Source organism: Arachis duranensis, chromosome 6 (genome assembly GCF_000817695.3).
Source record: "Arachis duranensis cultivar V14167 chromosome 6, aradu.V14167.gnm2.J7QH, whole genome shotgun sequence".
Taxonomy (NCBI): domain Eukaryota; kingdom Viridiplantae; phylum Streptophyta; class Magnoliopsida; order Fabales; family Fabaceae; genus Arachis; species Arachis duranensis.
In genome coordinates this window covers 83180396-83196025 of record NC_029777.3, presented here as the reverse complement: position 1 = coordinate 83196025, position 15630 = coordinate 83180396, and the positions used below count along the sequence as shown (strand labels likewise).

Genomic DNA, 15630 nt, shown 5'->3' with positions numbered 1-15630 from the left:
GATTAAAAATAGGTTTAAAAAAAAATAAATTTATATTTTAATATCAATAAAATATTAAATATTAAAATAAAAATTCAAAAATCAGTAATTTTAATTTGTATTAACTAATATTTTTAGTCATCACCTTTAATCTCACAATCCAATTTTATATTTTTAAATATTATGAATTAATTATTGAAAAAAAACAATAATTAAGTTAATAATATTGTAGTATTATCCTAAAAAAATCTTTTACCTTCTCTTACGTTGCTATATATATACAAATCAATACTTCCAATTTTAAAATTGTAGAAATTGAACTACTAATAGGTACAAAGGGAAATCAGAGTTAGTTAAAGGGTTACTATTTTGAGTATTTTCCTGATGATATGAGCATATCATTTTCTTGAATCGTGACAAACAACTATAGTCCAAGGCCCCAAATAATAAATCAAATTAAATTAACAAATTAAACCGAATGAATAAATCTGAAAGTTAACAATTGCTATTCCAAGGGGGTGATTAATGAAATGATGACTTCCATAATACTCATTAGTATTAATATTATTCCTATGCAAGGCCAGTAGTATCTGCCATGTGCTGTCTTCATGTGTAAGCATTTGTGTCGGAATTCATGTGTAAACATTTTATTTTAATAGTATTAAGATTTAAAATTTAGAATTTAGTATTTGTGATTAAAGTTTAGGATTTAAAATTTAATCAACACTGTATATTGCATATAAAAATATTTTTGTCGACTAAATATTGATAAAAAATGATAAATTTTGTTGATCATATAAAATTATTTTTTAATTTATAAGTTTTCAAGATTGCAAATTATAATTAGTTAAAGACATATACCTATCTATTATTCTACTTGTAATGGCTGTTTTTTTTATATTATAACCACCTGTATAATGTGTCCAATATTTTAGTGCATGTGAGTTTTATTCTGTTATGGAATATTTTTTATTTTTTAAAAGACACAATCTCATTTATATTTTGTATATAAAAATATTTTTTAAATTTATTAAATACAAAACGGCAATGCTGTATTCATTAAAAAAAATGATTAAAAAAATCTTTACTCTACAAAATGGCAGGACTTTTTGCATGTGATCAATTTTTCTAAAATGTGAAAATTCAGGTGCATTCTACTTCATGTAAAGTTAATACATGAGAGTCGTTAGATGATTTGACTGATTTAACTAAATTTTTATCTAGTGGCTCTCAAATATCAACTTCACATAAAGTCGACTTCACCTGAGTTTTCACCTTTTTAAAAATTGAAAAATAAAAGGTGTCAATAACGTTTTGAGGTTTTTTATTTTTTTTTAATTAAAAAATCAGAAGATAGAAAACATTATTGACTTTTTGTAGTCACGTTCAGAAACTCTCACAACAGGGTTAAATACGGTTTTTCGGCCATTTTAGTGAATTACACCAATAAAAGTTCAATATTAAAAAAAAAAAGTTCTACTTGTGATATGTGATTAATTAAAGTACGAGTATATGGGTAAATTTTCAACTTAGATTATGCATGCATGTGTGGATCAAGTTGTAGAAATCTAAATTATGGGATAGACAAAACGCAAGACAAGATGCCAGTGCGAAACAAACCTTAGTCAGCCTGGTGTACAGGAGCAGCCACATTGTTTAATGATTAAATAAACATTTTAAAGACTTTAATTTGGACCAAGTCATATGCCAATGCCTTCCCTTTCACGGGGTCGACTCCACTTACCGAAGCTCAACTGCTGAAACCACCTTTATCCACTCTCCCTTCAACTCATATATTATTTTTGCTTTCTTCGTAAGTTTTCCAACCTTCACCTTTTTTCTTCTTTGATTCTAGATATATTCTATTTCATATATAACAGACTCAAATTTATATTATTCCACCCTTTTTAATAAGTAGGAGTGTGTGTGTGGAAGGATATGATCATATGACACCCTATAATAACAATGAAAAAAAATGCATATTGGTATTTACAAATCCTTCAAAATTTAAAGGTACAAAATAAAAGAAATAATACTTCCATATATATATAATGAAAAGTTATAAACAACTTTTATAGTAATATAAAATCAAATATAATTAATAAGAGGTGAATTATATGGTAAAGATGTAAGTTTACAGATTTTTTTTTATGAAATAAAAGAGAGATTAAAAAAAATAGAATCCACATTTTGAATAACAATAAAATAATAAAAAATAACTATAAAAAAAATTATTTTCTCTTTTTATACCACTTCAATCTGTATAGTAGAGTGTTCTTTAATAAAATAATGCACGTTGGCAAAATGTATACATACTTATGCTTCTAAACCTACTTTTCAAATATTAATTGACAAACAAAATTTATTAATTTTTTTTGTCAATATTTGACCAACTCTAAATTTTAAATACTAAAGTTTAAAATATAACTTGAGTTAATTTGGTAATTAGTTTACAAAACCACTTCAATAAATATTAAAAATTTGAATTTTTTTTATGTATGCAGCAAGTCATCATTAACAAGTAACAAATATTTAAATGGGATTCAAAATTCGTACAAATTAATTTTTGTTGGATTGGAGAATATCATAGAAAACTGAATTCTAAATCTTAAACTATAAATTGTAATAGTATAAAGATAAGATGCTGACCAAAAGTGTTGGTTAATATTAATAAAAAGTATTAGTTTTCTAATATTTTTTTTATCATATTCTTGCTTTAATATTTCAATAGGTCATTTTGCACCCTATATATATGATAATTTCCTTAGATTAATCTGGATTAATTTAATAATAATTAATCTTGTGTGTCTCTGTTCGTGACTTCGTGTACGTACAACACACCTATACCGGTGAAAAATTTACTTGGTTGCTGAGCAAACATAGCAAAATTTCAAGAAAGGGATTGCAGATTCCACGGGTTAACTTATCCAACAAGCAAGCAAGAGCGAGAGAGAGAGTAGAAACTAGAAACACGATCCGTTCATTGGGGGAAACAAAAGTTCTGTGGAAACTAATCAAGGCTTTAATTTGGAGCTTCAAATAAAGGAAGGATCGGAACCACCCACATTGTTGTGTTATATATTGTTTTGTTGTGTTCAATGTTGATGAAAGAAAAAGGGCAAAAAGCAAAGTGGTATGTGTTAGCTAAGCGCCACTGGGTAAAGTTTGTGTTGACGCATTGAATAGTCAATTTTTTTCCCTTTTGGTCCTTAATCATTGTAAACCAACTTAAAGGCATAGGGGGCAGAATCTTTTCACAGAGTTTGAGATCACTTCGGCACTAAAAGGTCTTAATTGAAAGAATTATGGCACGATATAGACATCACTAAAGGCTCCACTAAAAAATTACTCAAGCATTCTCTAGCTTTTGCTACAAATAAAAATTTGTGGCTGATTGAAGATTGATGGAATGGAGCGGGAGAAAGACGAGTGGTGATACTTGCAGGCGGAGTTAGGCTAACTATTTAGGGGGAGCGGTGTTATATTTTATATTACTATTTCTATTGATAAAATTAAAAAATAAATATATATATATATAATCTCAATCAAAGTAAGACAATAATATATAAAAATTACTACTTACAGTTTTGTATCATAAAAAGGTTATTCGACGTTTTTTTCTATTTTCAAAATCATCTATAATTGAATTTGTGTCGAAAATAGCTGCTAATTCTTTTTCTATATAGATGACCAAATTGTCTGCAAGAAATTCATCAGCCATCTTACTTCGGAGTCTTGTCTTAACAATTTTCATTGCTAAAAAAGCTCTTTCTATTGTTGCTGTAGACACTGGTAGAGTCAAAACAAGACATATTAATCTATCAACCATGTGATAAGTTCTTGATTTTCCCGTTTCTTGCAACTTGTTGCACAATTCAGAAAGTGTACCAATGCCTTTCAAATGATTTGGTATATCATGCTGATAATGTTGCAACTGAGATTTCAAAATATTTAGCTCATTAGAAGGAAAGTCAAGGGGATAAAACTTCTCTGCTAACTTGCTAATTTCTTCAATATTAAATGATTTGAAATTGTCCTTAGGATCCAAAGCACAACTCAAAGTCAAAAGCTCTATTGTTTGCTCATTAAATCTACTATTCAACTCTTGTATTTGAGAGTCAATTGTTGCCAAGAATACATCTATTCGATAATGATGCTCAACTGTTGATAAACCCCATTTTGACGGTTTATCTTGTATTGATTTTAAGAGATTTTATCATCTTTTACTCATATTTATCCATTGAATTAGCATAGTTTTGTGATTGTCTCCTTATTTGTGCTTAGATGTGAAAACATGCTTTTTAAGACTTAAAATAGCTAAATCTACTTCTCCTTGATTCCATTAGATGCCTTGATATGTTTGTTAGTGATTTCTGATTGAAAAGGCTAGGAATGGATCAAAGGAGTGAAGAGGGAAAGCATGCAAAATGGAGAAATCATGAAAAGTCAAAGAAGTTGAACTCGCCCATGGACGCGCGCGCGCACCTGGCGCTTGCGCGCACCTTGCGAATCACCCCATGGACGCGTACGCGTCGGTGCTGGTTTATGATTTTTTAATGAAAACGTGACCAACGAATTCTCAAGGGTTGTGGGGCCCAATTCCAACCAACTTTGGCGCCTAAACTGCTATTTAAAGCCAAGGATTGAAGAGCAAAGGGACATTAGTTCATTCCCACTCATTAGGATTAGTTTAGAAGTAGTTTCTACAGAGAGAAGCTCTCACTTCTCTCTAGGATTAGTATTAGGATTAGGTTTAGTTCTTAGATCTAGGTTTTAATCTTTGCTTTCTTCTACTTCTACCTTTCAATTCCTTGTTGTTACATCCATCTTCCTCTATTCTTTTGTTGTAATTTCCTTTGTGTTGTTCTTATGTTTTGTTGTAGATCTACTATTGTTCCTTCCATTTTCTTTCAATTCAATAAGAGGTAATTCATATAGATCTTGTTTCTTTTAATTGTTGTTGTTAATTTTTTACATTTGATTGTTGTTAGATTCTATTCTTGTTATCAATTTACTTATTCATCCACTTGACTTTCCTCCATGGTTAGAGGTTAACTAAGTGGGAGTAATGGACAATTTGTTATCACAATTGAGGAGGATAACTAGGATAGGACTTCTAGTTCTCATATCTTGCCAAGAGCTTTGTTAGTTGTTAGTTTATTTTCTTTGCCATTTATATTTCTTGTCTAAAATCTTAAAAACCCCAAATATAACTCACAACCAATAACAAGACACTTTATTGTAATTCCTAGGGAGAACAACCCGAGGTTTGAATACTTCGATTTATAAAATTAGGGGTTTGTTACTTGTGACAAACAATCTTTTGTATGAAAGGATTATTGTTGGTTTAGAAACTATACTTTACAACGAGATTTCATCAGTGAAATTCTAAACTGTCAAAAATCCAATCATCAACTGTCACACTTGGTTAACGAGATTGACTTCTTCCAAAAACATATTGTGCACTCATATTAGGGACTTCAGTTTTATGTTTTTCACAAAAATCTTTAACATTTGCAAGAAAATTGCACCATCCACCATCTCTTAATTGTTGAAGAAGTAACTTTGATGTAGAAACAATATGCATTGCATTAAGAATATCTTGAGATTGTTGTTGTAGTGCTTGGCAAAGAACATTAGTGATTCCCATAATCTCTTTCATCAAGTGCAAAGTGAAAACAAATTCAAATGACAATAATATTTTACTAACACCATAAACCTCACCTTTTTGTGCATAAGTTGTCCCGTCTTCAATGATATTATTGAGAACAATATTGGTAGCAGTAAACATTTTACCAAACTGCAAATAGAATTAAAGTGAGAGCTCCATCGAGTATCCCCAGCTCTTTGTAAAGTACTTATTTGATTCGCACATTTGCATGTTTCTAATTCATTTTGAGCAACCAAGTTTGCATTTTCAATTGCTTGAGCTTCTTGTAATTGATCATGTCTTTTTGAAGAAGCACTAACAATAGTGACAATAGAGTTTAATTGAGTAAAAAATTCATGAATTTGAAGTACCTCTCTTGAAGTTGCTACCAATGCTAATTGTAACCTATGAGCAAAACAATGCACATAGTATGCTTGTGGAGAATCTTTAAGAAACAAAGCTTGCAAACCATTCCACTCACCCCGCATGTTGCTAGCACCATCATACCATTGACCCCTAATATTTTCAACTTGGAGATTATAATGAGAAAGGACAGAAATCAATTCTTTCTTTAAAGTTGTTGCACAAGTATCAGTGACATGCACAAGATCAAAGAATCTCTCTTTAACAAAACCATCTAAAGTAACAAATCTCAAAACAATTGCCATTTGCTCCTTTTTAGATTCATCTCTAGCTTCATCAACACTAATACAAAATTTGGCATCTCCAATCTCTTCTCTAATTGAATTTCTCACCTTAGCAGCAAGAATATGTAGAATTTTTTTTGGACATCATTTGAAGTATACTTAGCATTTTTTGGAGTATTTTTCAAAACATTCTTTTTTACTCTTTCATTGTAAGATCCCAAAAATTTCAACATTTCCAAAAAGTTACCTCTATTGCTTGAACTTTGGCTTTCATCATGTCCTCTGTATGCACAACCTTGAAATGTCAACCATCTAATGCAATCTATAGATGCTCCTAGTCGAATTCGATTCTTTTCAATCTCTTCTGATGTTTGCTTATGAAGAAGTCTGTCAATATGTTGTGATTGTTTCATCAAATCATCACATGATTTCAGCGCCTTATGATGGAATGAGTTAGGACCTTTGCCAATGTGATTCAAAAGAGCACATTCTTTTCCACTATTTACTTTCTTCCAATTCCTGAAACCATTCTCAATAAAAGCATTTGAACCCGTATTGATTGAAGGTTCCTTAGCAAAAAGAAAGCACGGAAAACAATATATAGCATCATCTTCTATAGAATATTCTAACCAAGATGGAAACAATTTAAACCATGAAGCTTGAAAGCGACGATGACTTTTATCACCAGAAAATGGATAATTATCAAGAATTGGTTGATTTGGCCCAACTTTAATATAAGCCTGACGGATTTCATCTCTTTTATTTGGAGGAAAATTCCAAATCATTGGTCGCATTCCAGGATCTCTTTCCAAACGAAAAACATCCAGTTGATTTGGAAGAAGTCGTGGACGCTTTGAGCTATTCAATGAAGAACTTGAAGTAATGAAATTTGATGACCCCTCAAGTATTGGAGTAGTAATAGTAGAAGCATCTTCATTCTCTTGATCTTTTCTTTTAAAAAATGTATCAATGGTTTTGAACTTACTCATAATTCAAATGGCCAAATAAGTTCCTATAATTAAAAATATATTTAGCAAAAAGTGTAAATTACAGTCTAAATCTTTATATATATAAAAATTATATTTCAATTTAAAATAAAATATTAAAATTCAGAACAATAATACTAACATCCTAGTATAATTATAAATAATATAAAATTGTAATTAAATTTAAATAATTAACTAATAAAAAAAACTAAATATACAAACTAACATATAATAATATAAACTTAATTAACAAATAATAATAAATTAACTAATTAAGTAAATAACTAAATATATAAAAAAGAATAAAAATAGAACTTTTTTGAGAAAGAAGAATGAAAAATCACTTGTTAAACTATTATCTTTTTTTAATCTGCAAAAAAATAAAAAAAATAAGAGTCAAAGAGGTAAAATTGTAAAAGATAAGAAGATTAAAGAGATAAAGAAAAAAAATAGAAAAAATTGTTACTTACAATTTTGAAAAGCCAAAGAAAAAAGGGGGAGAAGGAGAGACTGGTTGTATGCTGGAAATTGAAAAATAAAAAAAGGGGATGGGGAAAGCTGACGTTGGGAAATAAAAAAAGGGATAAGGATTGGGAAATAAAAGAAAGATAGGAAATGAGCTATTGGGCTGAATTTTTTTTGTAGGAATTAAAAGGGAAGATTGAAAAAAATAGAACAAAAAGAGAGGAAATAGGGGACTGGGAATAAAGAAAGTGGGAGGGGGGACCAAATTAATTTTTTTTTAAATAAAAACTAAAATTCGGGGGTGGGGCCATTGCCCCTTTTACTTATACCTGCGCCCTTGGTTTAGTGATGATTTGAAAGTATAATTTTTAGTATAATTCATACAATTTTCTTTTTCTAATAAGTTGGGTTAGTACTTAAAATTTGACTAAAGTTGATTTAAATTTAATGGTCTTAAATTTAGTCTGAGCTCTTAAAATTTAGATGAATTAAGATTTTAATTTATTAAAATTGGTGACTGTAATTAATTTAATTACAGTAAAAATTTTACTATATTTATAATTAAGACTAAATATAAATTTTATTGCACTAATAAAAGACTGAATTAGAATGTGATTATGTTATTTTTGTTTTCGTATCTGTTTAATTAGTTCTACAATATATATAAGATAAAATTAAAGTAATCTTTTACATAATTCACTTTTTTGCATTTTGACCGAAAAGGAATAAAAATCTAAAGTTACTTTAATTCAATCTTTCTTTTTATATAACACCACAACAATGATGGTAAAACCCAGAACTTTTTAATCTTTGTTATAATATCATTTTTTTAATTTAAACTGATAAAAAAATACATAAATTATTATATTTTTAACAAACAGATATACTCTCATTTATAATTTTCCACGAAGCAGCGCATATAATAATGAAAGTAAATGGTGCTTAATTAAAGCAATGTATTCATCAATCATATAGATTAAATCCAGTGGAGGTAGATAATGCCATTTGAATTGACATATTCCGGTGGAGCCTGTTATGAGTTATCTAAACGCGCCTTGTCCCTATCATCATTCATCAATCATATCTCTATAAACTCTAGGAGAAACAATTCTACGTACCTTCCTTCTCGTATATTTAAGTAATTATTTAAACTAATCTAAAAAATTTTAAAAATAAATATTTTAATTATTTTAAAAAAATAATACACAGATTATTATTTAGTATTTTTTATTAGACATAACAGTTTTTTTATCCATTTTATTATATATCAATCAATCTTATATTTTTTATAGAATAATTTTTAATAATTTTATTAAATATTATTATTATTATTATTATTATTATTATATACTTTTAATATTATAAATATATACGTAAGAATCTAATAAATAAATTTATTATTATTATTTTTATCCAAAAAATATAAAAAAGTATAGTACAGTATTATGAGTTAAGTCTTAATGTAGTCCCTGAAGTTGCACTCGAACTTTATAGTAGTCCCTGAACTTAAAAGTTACCCATATTCATCTCTGAAGTTGCACTCCAAGACTCAAACTTGTCCTTCCGACAATTTCTGCCCACCTGGCGCTACCAAAAAGCTGAGTTGGCAGGCTTCGTGACACGTGGCATTACAACGGCTAGCTGATGTGGCAGAGTAAACTGTTCGGAATCAATTTGGTCCCTCAAATCAAGTTAAAACCCTAATCCCCAATTTTGAAGCCCACAGCGCTCTGTCTTCTCTTCTCTTTAGTTCTCTGTTCTTGTCTTCCCCATCTTTGAAGCCCGACTGTTATGGCAAGCGCGAACAATGCAGCTGGGAGCTCAAATAACCCATGATCATTTGGAAGCATCATGAGAAGAATGAATAGAAATAGAGAATCACGTTTGTCATGCCTGCGGGTCGAGACCAGTGCTACGGTGGTCTGGGATGGATTCTAATCCAGGAAGACCGTTCTTGGGTTGCCCAAACTACAATGTAAGTATTATTGTTGTTGATTGCTGTATTTATGAATATAAGAGGATGGATATTTGGTTAGAACTTAGAAACCCAATTGCATATTTGAATGTAGTTGCTTTACTCTGTTGGCATTTCAGTTCCTTTTAATTAGTAATTTAGCTTTTTAGTACTGTTTTGTGCTTGAATAAGGAGTTATGGTACATATTTTTAAAGAGAGTTTGTAGTATATTGTGTGCAACTGTAACTCTTCATTTTGGGCTTGTCCAGGGTGAAGATTTTATTCTGTGGAAATTAGGCTCACTAGTGCACTTGCTGATGAAGTTTTGTTGTTACTATTTTATGAAGTTGTGGGTGAGCATGTGCTTTTTTTATTCGTGTGTTTATTCTGCAATGATACTTTGTAGGATAGAATTTTGAACATGTTGATGCAGGGACTATTTAAGAGAGTAGTGCAACGGGTTTTTGCAATTTGGATAGACAGTTATCTTAATTTTAAGGACATAGTTGTCTTAATTTTAAGACATCCTTTGTGGTTGTATAGCTTGCCTGTTTTTGTTGAACTTTGACCTTGCACGATCACACTAGAACTAAAGATCTTTTGAGATTTGAAATTTCTTGTAGCTCACCAATTTTTTGTATCTCATTCGAGATATCCATATTAATCTTCTTAAACGAACTTAATGTGTCATGATAATGGATTCTGAATTTGACCGATTTACCTAACTCCTTTTTTTATATTGGGTTGGTTTAGTTAAACTGAATGTAATATGTCGTTGATGTCTTGCATACATATGGTACAATAAAATTACATTCAAATATTTTTGTGTTAACTTTAATTATAAAGTAAGTTTTGCAATTGCCAATCAAGTTAACTTAGTTATTGAAATAGTCAAGCTGTTTGATGAATTTCGTTTGGACTAGTAGATTAGTTGTTGGAAAGGGAATGTAAATTTTAATGGTTTGATCCATCAAGATTTAAGTGAGTGTCTAGAGAACTACTATCCTTAATTACATCAAAATAATGTTCTTGATGTAACACTTTCTCAGCACAGCTGGATTTGATTTCTTGTGTGACATCAATAATGTTTATTCCTTTTTTATTAGTGGACAATAATTGATTATTCTATCCTTTCACATTTCCAATCTATTACTAGCAGTGATGTCTGATTTCAATTCTAAATTCGCATAGGTAATCTAGGCGGGATTTGACAAGTTGGAGAGCAAGGGTGGAATCTTGCAGCAGGTACTTCTTCTAGGCTATCGTTCTGGCTTCCAGGTTTGGCATGTTGATGAATCAAACAATGTACGTGACGTGGTTTCCAGACATGATGGTCCTGTTTCTTTTATGCAAATGGTTCCAAATCCAATTGCATCCAACAGACTGCTGTTTATATATGCTGAATTATTCCTGGGCTGATGGTAGTTATACATGCTGCATAATGTCCTCCTGTTTGTATGTAACAATGTTGTTTAGGGACTAATCTGATGTCACTTACATAAATTTAGGGACTAGTTTGATGTCACTTATAAAAGTGTAGGGACTATTTTGGTGCTCGAAAACAAGTGCCTGACAGCTTTTTATAAAAGTGAAGGAATAAAAAAGTTGGGTCCCGATGTGATCTGGTGATCCAGACTATGAGAAGTTCAAAGTTCATGGCTGGCCAACCAACATGGTTGTCGAAGTTCATGATGTGGTCCCTCTAAAAAGAAAGTTCTCCAAGCATGATGAAAAAACAACTTCAGGGAGTAGCAATCCACCAGGAAGCTGTCAACCAGCAAGGAATCCCCCACCTAACCCTATGCAAGGTGCAACACAGAAAAATGCTACAAGGCTTGCAAATTTCATGAAGTTTGTGTCCACCTCTGGATTCAAGGCACCCAGGCACAAAAAATGAAGATTAGGATGATTATGTTTAGGGACAGGGGACACATGGTGTCTTTGTGTATCTATTTTGCTGAAGTCTTTTACCATGTATGCTTTCTTAAACGATGTCTTAGTGTTGGGGATTTTAGTATCTGAAACTTATGAGGTCAAAATGTTAACAACTTTGATATACTTGGTGTTTTACTTCTATAATACCTTTTTTGGATGAAACATTACCAATATGAATTATGACTTTCTTGAATTGAGTTTTGTCAGCTTTTTGGTTATATTTTGTCCTGTGTTACAGAATTAAGAGTAATTCAGACCCTGTCCATTTCCATTTCATTGAACAGAAGTATGCATATAATCAAACACTTTAATTTGCATTTCTTTCAAACAAAAGGACAGGAACAAGTACATGAACAACATATGCATATAGCATGCATGTCATTTATTTTTTGCTAGATACAGTTGACCCTGTTGTCTATCCAACTTTAATATAAGAACACCAACTACAATCAGTAGCATGAACACAAACATCAAAATCCCCCTCCCCCATTTTTAGAACCCTAATTTCAGCCTCTAATCTACCAAATTTTCAAGCAATCTTCATCTTCCATTCTTCATTGTCAACTAAATGCCTTGGTCTATCATCACATGCTATGACATCTTCTTCCAAAACTTTATCAAACCACAAAAACAATCCACACCATTTCTTACCCAGAGTCTGCACAGCCAAGAAAATCCAGTCAGCAAATTTTATATACATAAATACAGCAATCAACAACAATAATACTTACATTGTAGTTTGGGCAACCCAATAATGGTCTCCCTGGATTAGAATCCGTCCCTGACCACCGCAGCACTGGTCTCGACCCGCAGCCATGGCAAACGCAATTCTCTGTTTCTATTCATTCTTCTCATGATGCTTCCAAATGATCGTGGGTTGTTCGAGCTCCCAGCTGCATTGCGCGCGCTTGCCATAACAGTCGGGCTTCAAAGATGGGGAAGACAAGAACAGAGAACTAAAGAGAAGAGAAGACAGAGTGCTGTGGGCTTCAAAATTGGGGATTAGGGTTTTAACTTGATTTGAGGGACCAAATTGGTTTCGAACAGTTTACTCTGCCACATCAGCTAGCCATTGTAATGCCCACGTGTCACGAAGCCTGCCATCTCAGCTTTCCGGTAGTGCCAGGTGGGCAGAAATTGCCGGAAGGACAAGTTTGAGTCCTGGAGTGCAACTTCAGGGATGAATATGGGTAACTTTTAAGTTCAGGGACTACTATGGGGCTCGAGTGCAACTTCAGGGATTACATGAGTCTTAACTCACAGTATTATTGTGTAATTAATAATAATAATAATAATAATAATAATAATAATAATAATAATAATAATAATTTTAGTTTATTTTTTTAGATGAAGAATTGTTATGTTTGACAGAAAAAAACGTTGAAAATTAATCTATGTATTAATTTTTTTTTTAATTTTTGGAGACTGATTTGGATTATTATTTTTTATAGTTTGTTATAAAATATATAAAATAATATATAACGATAAATCTTGAACTACGCAGCACAATATAAACATTTTTATAATGTGCTAGTGGCAAGAAAATATACAAAAAACTAGTTAAAAGGGTTTTGTTTTTATTTGGAAAAAAATGTGCGGGCTAAATTATTAATTTCAAGAGTGCTTGATATACGGGCATCCCATATTTGACTATATAACCAAATCACATGTAATAATGCAAACAAACAAAAAACTCTTAATTTCTTTTTATTTATTTTGTATTTCGTCATATGATCAATGCATTACTCATATGCAGCTGGACCCTTAAGCATGTCGAATATTGCCTGACATTTAACAGAAACATATATAAATTAAAATTGTCTGCAGTTTGTAGCATCCGTGATTGACTCTAGTTTTATTTTCTAATAATTGTTGTTAATTTATGTTTTGACAGACATTTGCTTTTTGTTTATAAGAGATTTCATGAGTATTTTTTCAGATTCTGAACAACTGTTGGTTTAATTATTTATTATTAATATCAAATTGTTTGTGGTAGTGATTATATATTATTATTTATTATATTTAAAGGATAACTTAAACTATTATATATTATGAGTGATTTGTTAGAGCAGTAGATCAGAGAGCTTTGGAATAGTGAAAAAAAAATCGATCCTAACAGCATTTTCAACGGGAGAAAAATTAGAGCCAGTTACTAATGTGTCGAAAGGAAAAAAGAATTTAAGCGTTGAAGTGAAAAGAAAGTAATTTTTACATTAATTTTAAAAAAGAGGAGTTCTTTTAAATAGGGACTCGTGTTATCCAATCCACACTTATCATTTGGCTAGTTAAAAAATAAATAATTATATAAAATATTAATTAATTAAATTATTATATTAAATAATTAAATAATAATTAATTCAGTAATAATTATAATAATTAAATATATTAAATAATTATATTTTTATTTAATTAATAATTTATATTAATTATATATATTAATTATTTAAATCATAATTAATATAAATAATTATATTAAATTATTATTGAATATTATGTTAATAATTTATATTAATCATTTATGTCATAATTAATATTGAATATTATTTATATTATTATATTAAATTAGCCGTTGCAAAACTAGCCGTTGTAAAATTAGCCGTTAGAAACTAGCCGTTACTATATTACCGTTATTATTAATAAATTAATATTTTGTTACTCTATATATACCACTTAGATATATTTCTAGTCTCACATCTTCTACTGCTCTTCATCTTCTTCCAAGTTTACGAAATCAAAGTTCTGCTAATATTATTTTTTGTTCGAAAAAATGGATCTAAACCAACTCAACTCTTTCTTCAATTACTTCCAAAACTTTTCTCAAATTTCAAATACCCAGCAATCTCAAACTTCTAACTCTCAAGTTCCCAATCAAAACTTCACACTATCGAATATATTTCAAAATCCAAATCCATAACTTTCTAATTTCAATTTTCAAACTCCTTATAATAATCAATTTCCTATATTCCAACCACAAAATCAAAATTCACAAACACACATTTTTCATTTTCATCCATATTTAACCCCTCTATCAGAAATGTTACTCCAACTTCCTTGCCATTTCCAACTCAATTCAGTGCATCAAGACATAACTCATCTGGTGTGGGTGGCTCTTCTAACCCATCCTCTCAGACTCCTATACAATTTAGTCAAAATTTGTAATATTCAGATTTTGCCAACCCTCGTGGATTAGAAGCTATTGACCTCAATGATGATGATATTGAAGATTAGAGGCAAGATAGTATTCAACACTAGCATTGAAAAGAGGATAAGATGCTGATCAGTGCATGGTTAAATATTTCAACTGACTCTATAGTTGGTACTGATCAAAAGGAAAAAATATTTTGGAGTCGAATTCAAAGCTAATGTGTAGAATTTTGCTTCAACATGACAAGGGAGGTATGTAGTTGCATGTAAGAAACAATGGTATAAGATCAACAAGGCTGTTGCACAATTTGCTGGTTGCTACGATCAAGCTAGTCGAAATATTAAGAGTGGTTCGAACGCTGATGATATAAAGGAGTTGGCTTATAAAATTTATTCCACAAATTATGGTAAAAAATTCACTTTTGAGAGGCATTGGAACATGCTTCAGTTGGAGCAAAAATGGAGAAACCAACTACCTACACAGAGTGGCGGCTCAAAAAGAACCAAAGTTAGTGCAACTGGAGCATACTCATCCTCATCAAACCTAGAAACACCGTTGGCTGACGAACCCGGTGTGGACTCTCCCGTTTGCCCACAAGGATCAAAGAAGAGCAAGCGAAAAGGTAAGGAAAAAGCACAAATGTCTGAAGATTTTAGCAAAAAGAAATCATCGGTTATTAAAAAATTATCTCTCATGAAAGATATTAAGAATGTTAGAGAAAAGGAACTAATGGATAGGGAAAAAGAAAGAGAAGAGGAGAGGGAACATAGAGCAAAGATTATAGAAATCAAAGAGAAGGAGTTACAAATTTAAGCGGCAATGAAAGAACAAGAATTACAAGCTCAAGCGGCAATGAAAGAACAAGAAT

General features: G+C 30.6%; 2 protein-coding genes across 2 annotated transcripts; one reads left to right on the top strand and one right to left on the bottom strand.

The window, feature by feature from the left end:
* Positions 1-5407: 5407 nt before the first annotated feature.
* LOC107494313 (uncharacterized) lies at positions 5408-7265 on the bottom strand. Its single transcript, XM_016115372.1, has 3 exons — positions 6477-7265; positions 6001-6384; positions 5408-5779 (listed from the first exon to the last, which is right to left on the bottom strand). Exons 1-3 carry the CDS (start codon positions 7263-7265, stop codon positions 5408-5410), a joined length of 1545 nt encoding a protein of 514 aa, XP_015970858.1.
* A 4089-nt stretch (positions 7266-11354) lies between these two features.
* On the top strand, positions 11355-15575 carry LOC107494314 (glutathione S-transferase T3-like). Its single transcript, XM_016115373.1, has 3 exons — positions 11355-11558; positions 11825-11903; positions 15010-15575. Exons 1-3 carry the CDS (start codon positions 11355-11357, stop codon positions 15573-15575), a joined length of 849 nt encoding a protein of 282 aa, XP_015970859.1.
* Positions 15576-15630: the final 55 nt, after the last annotated feature.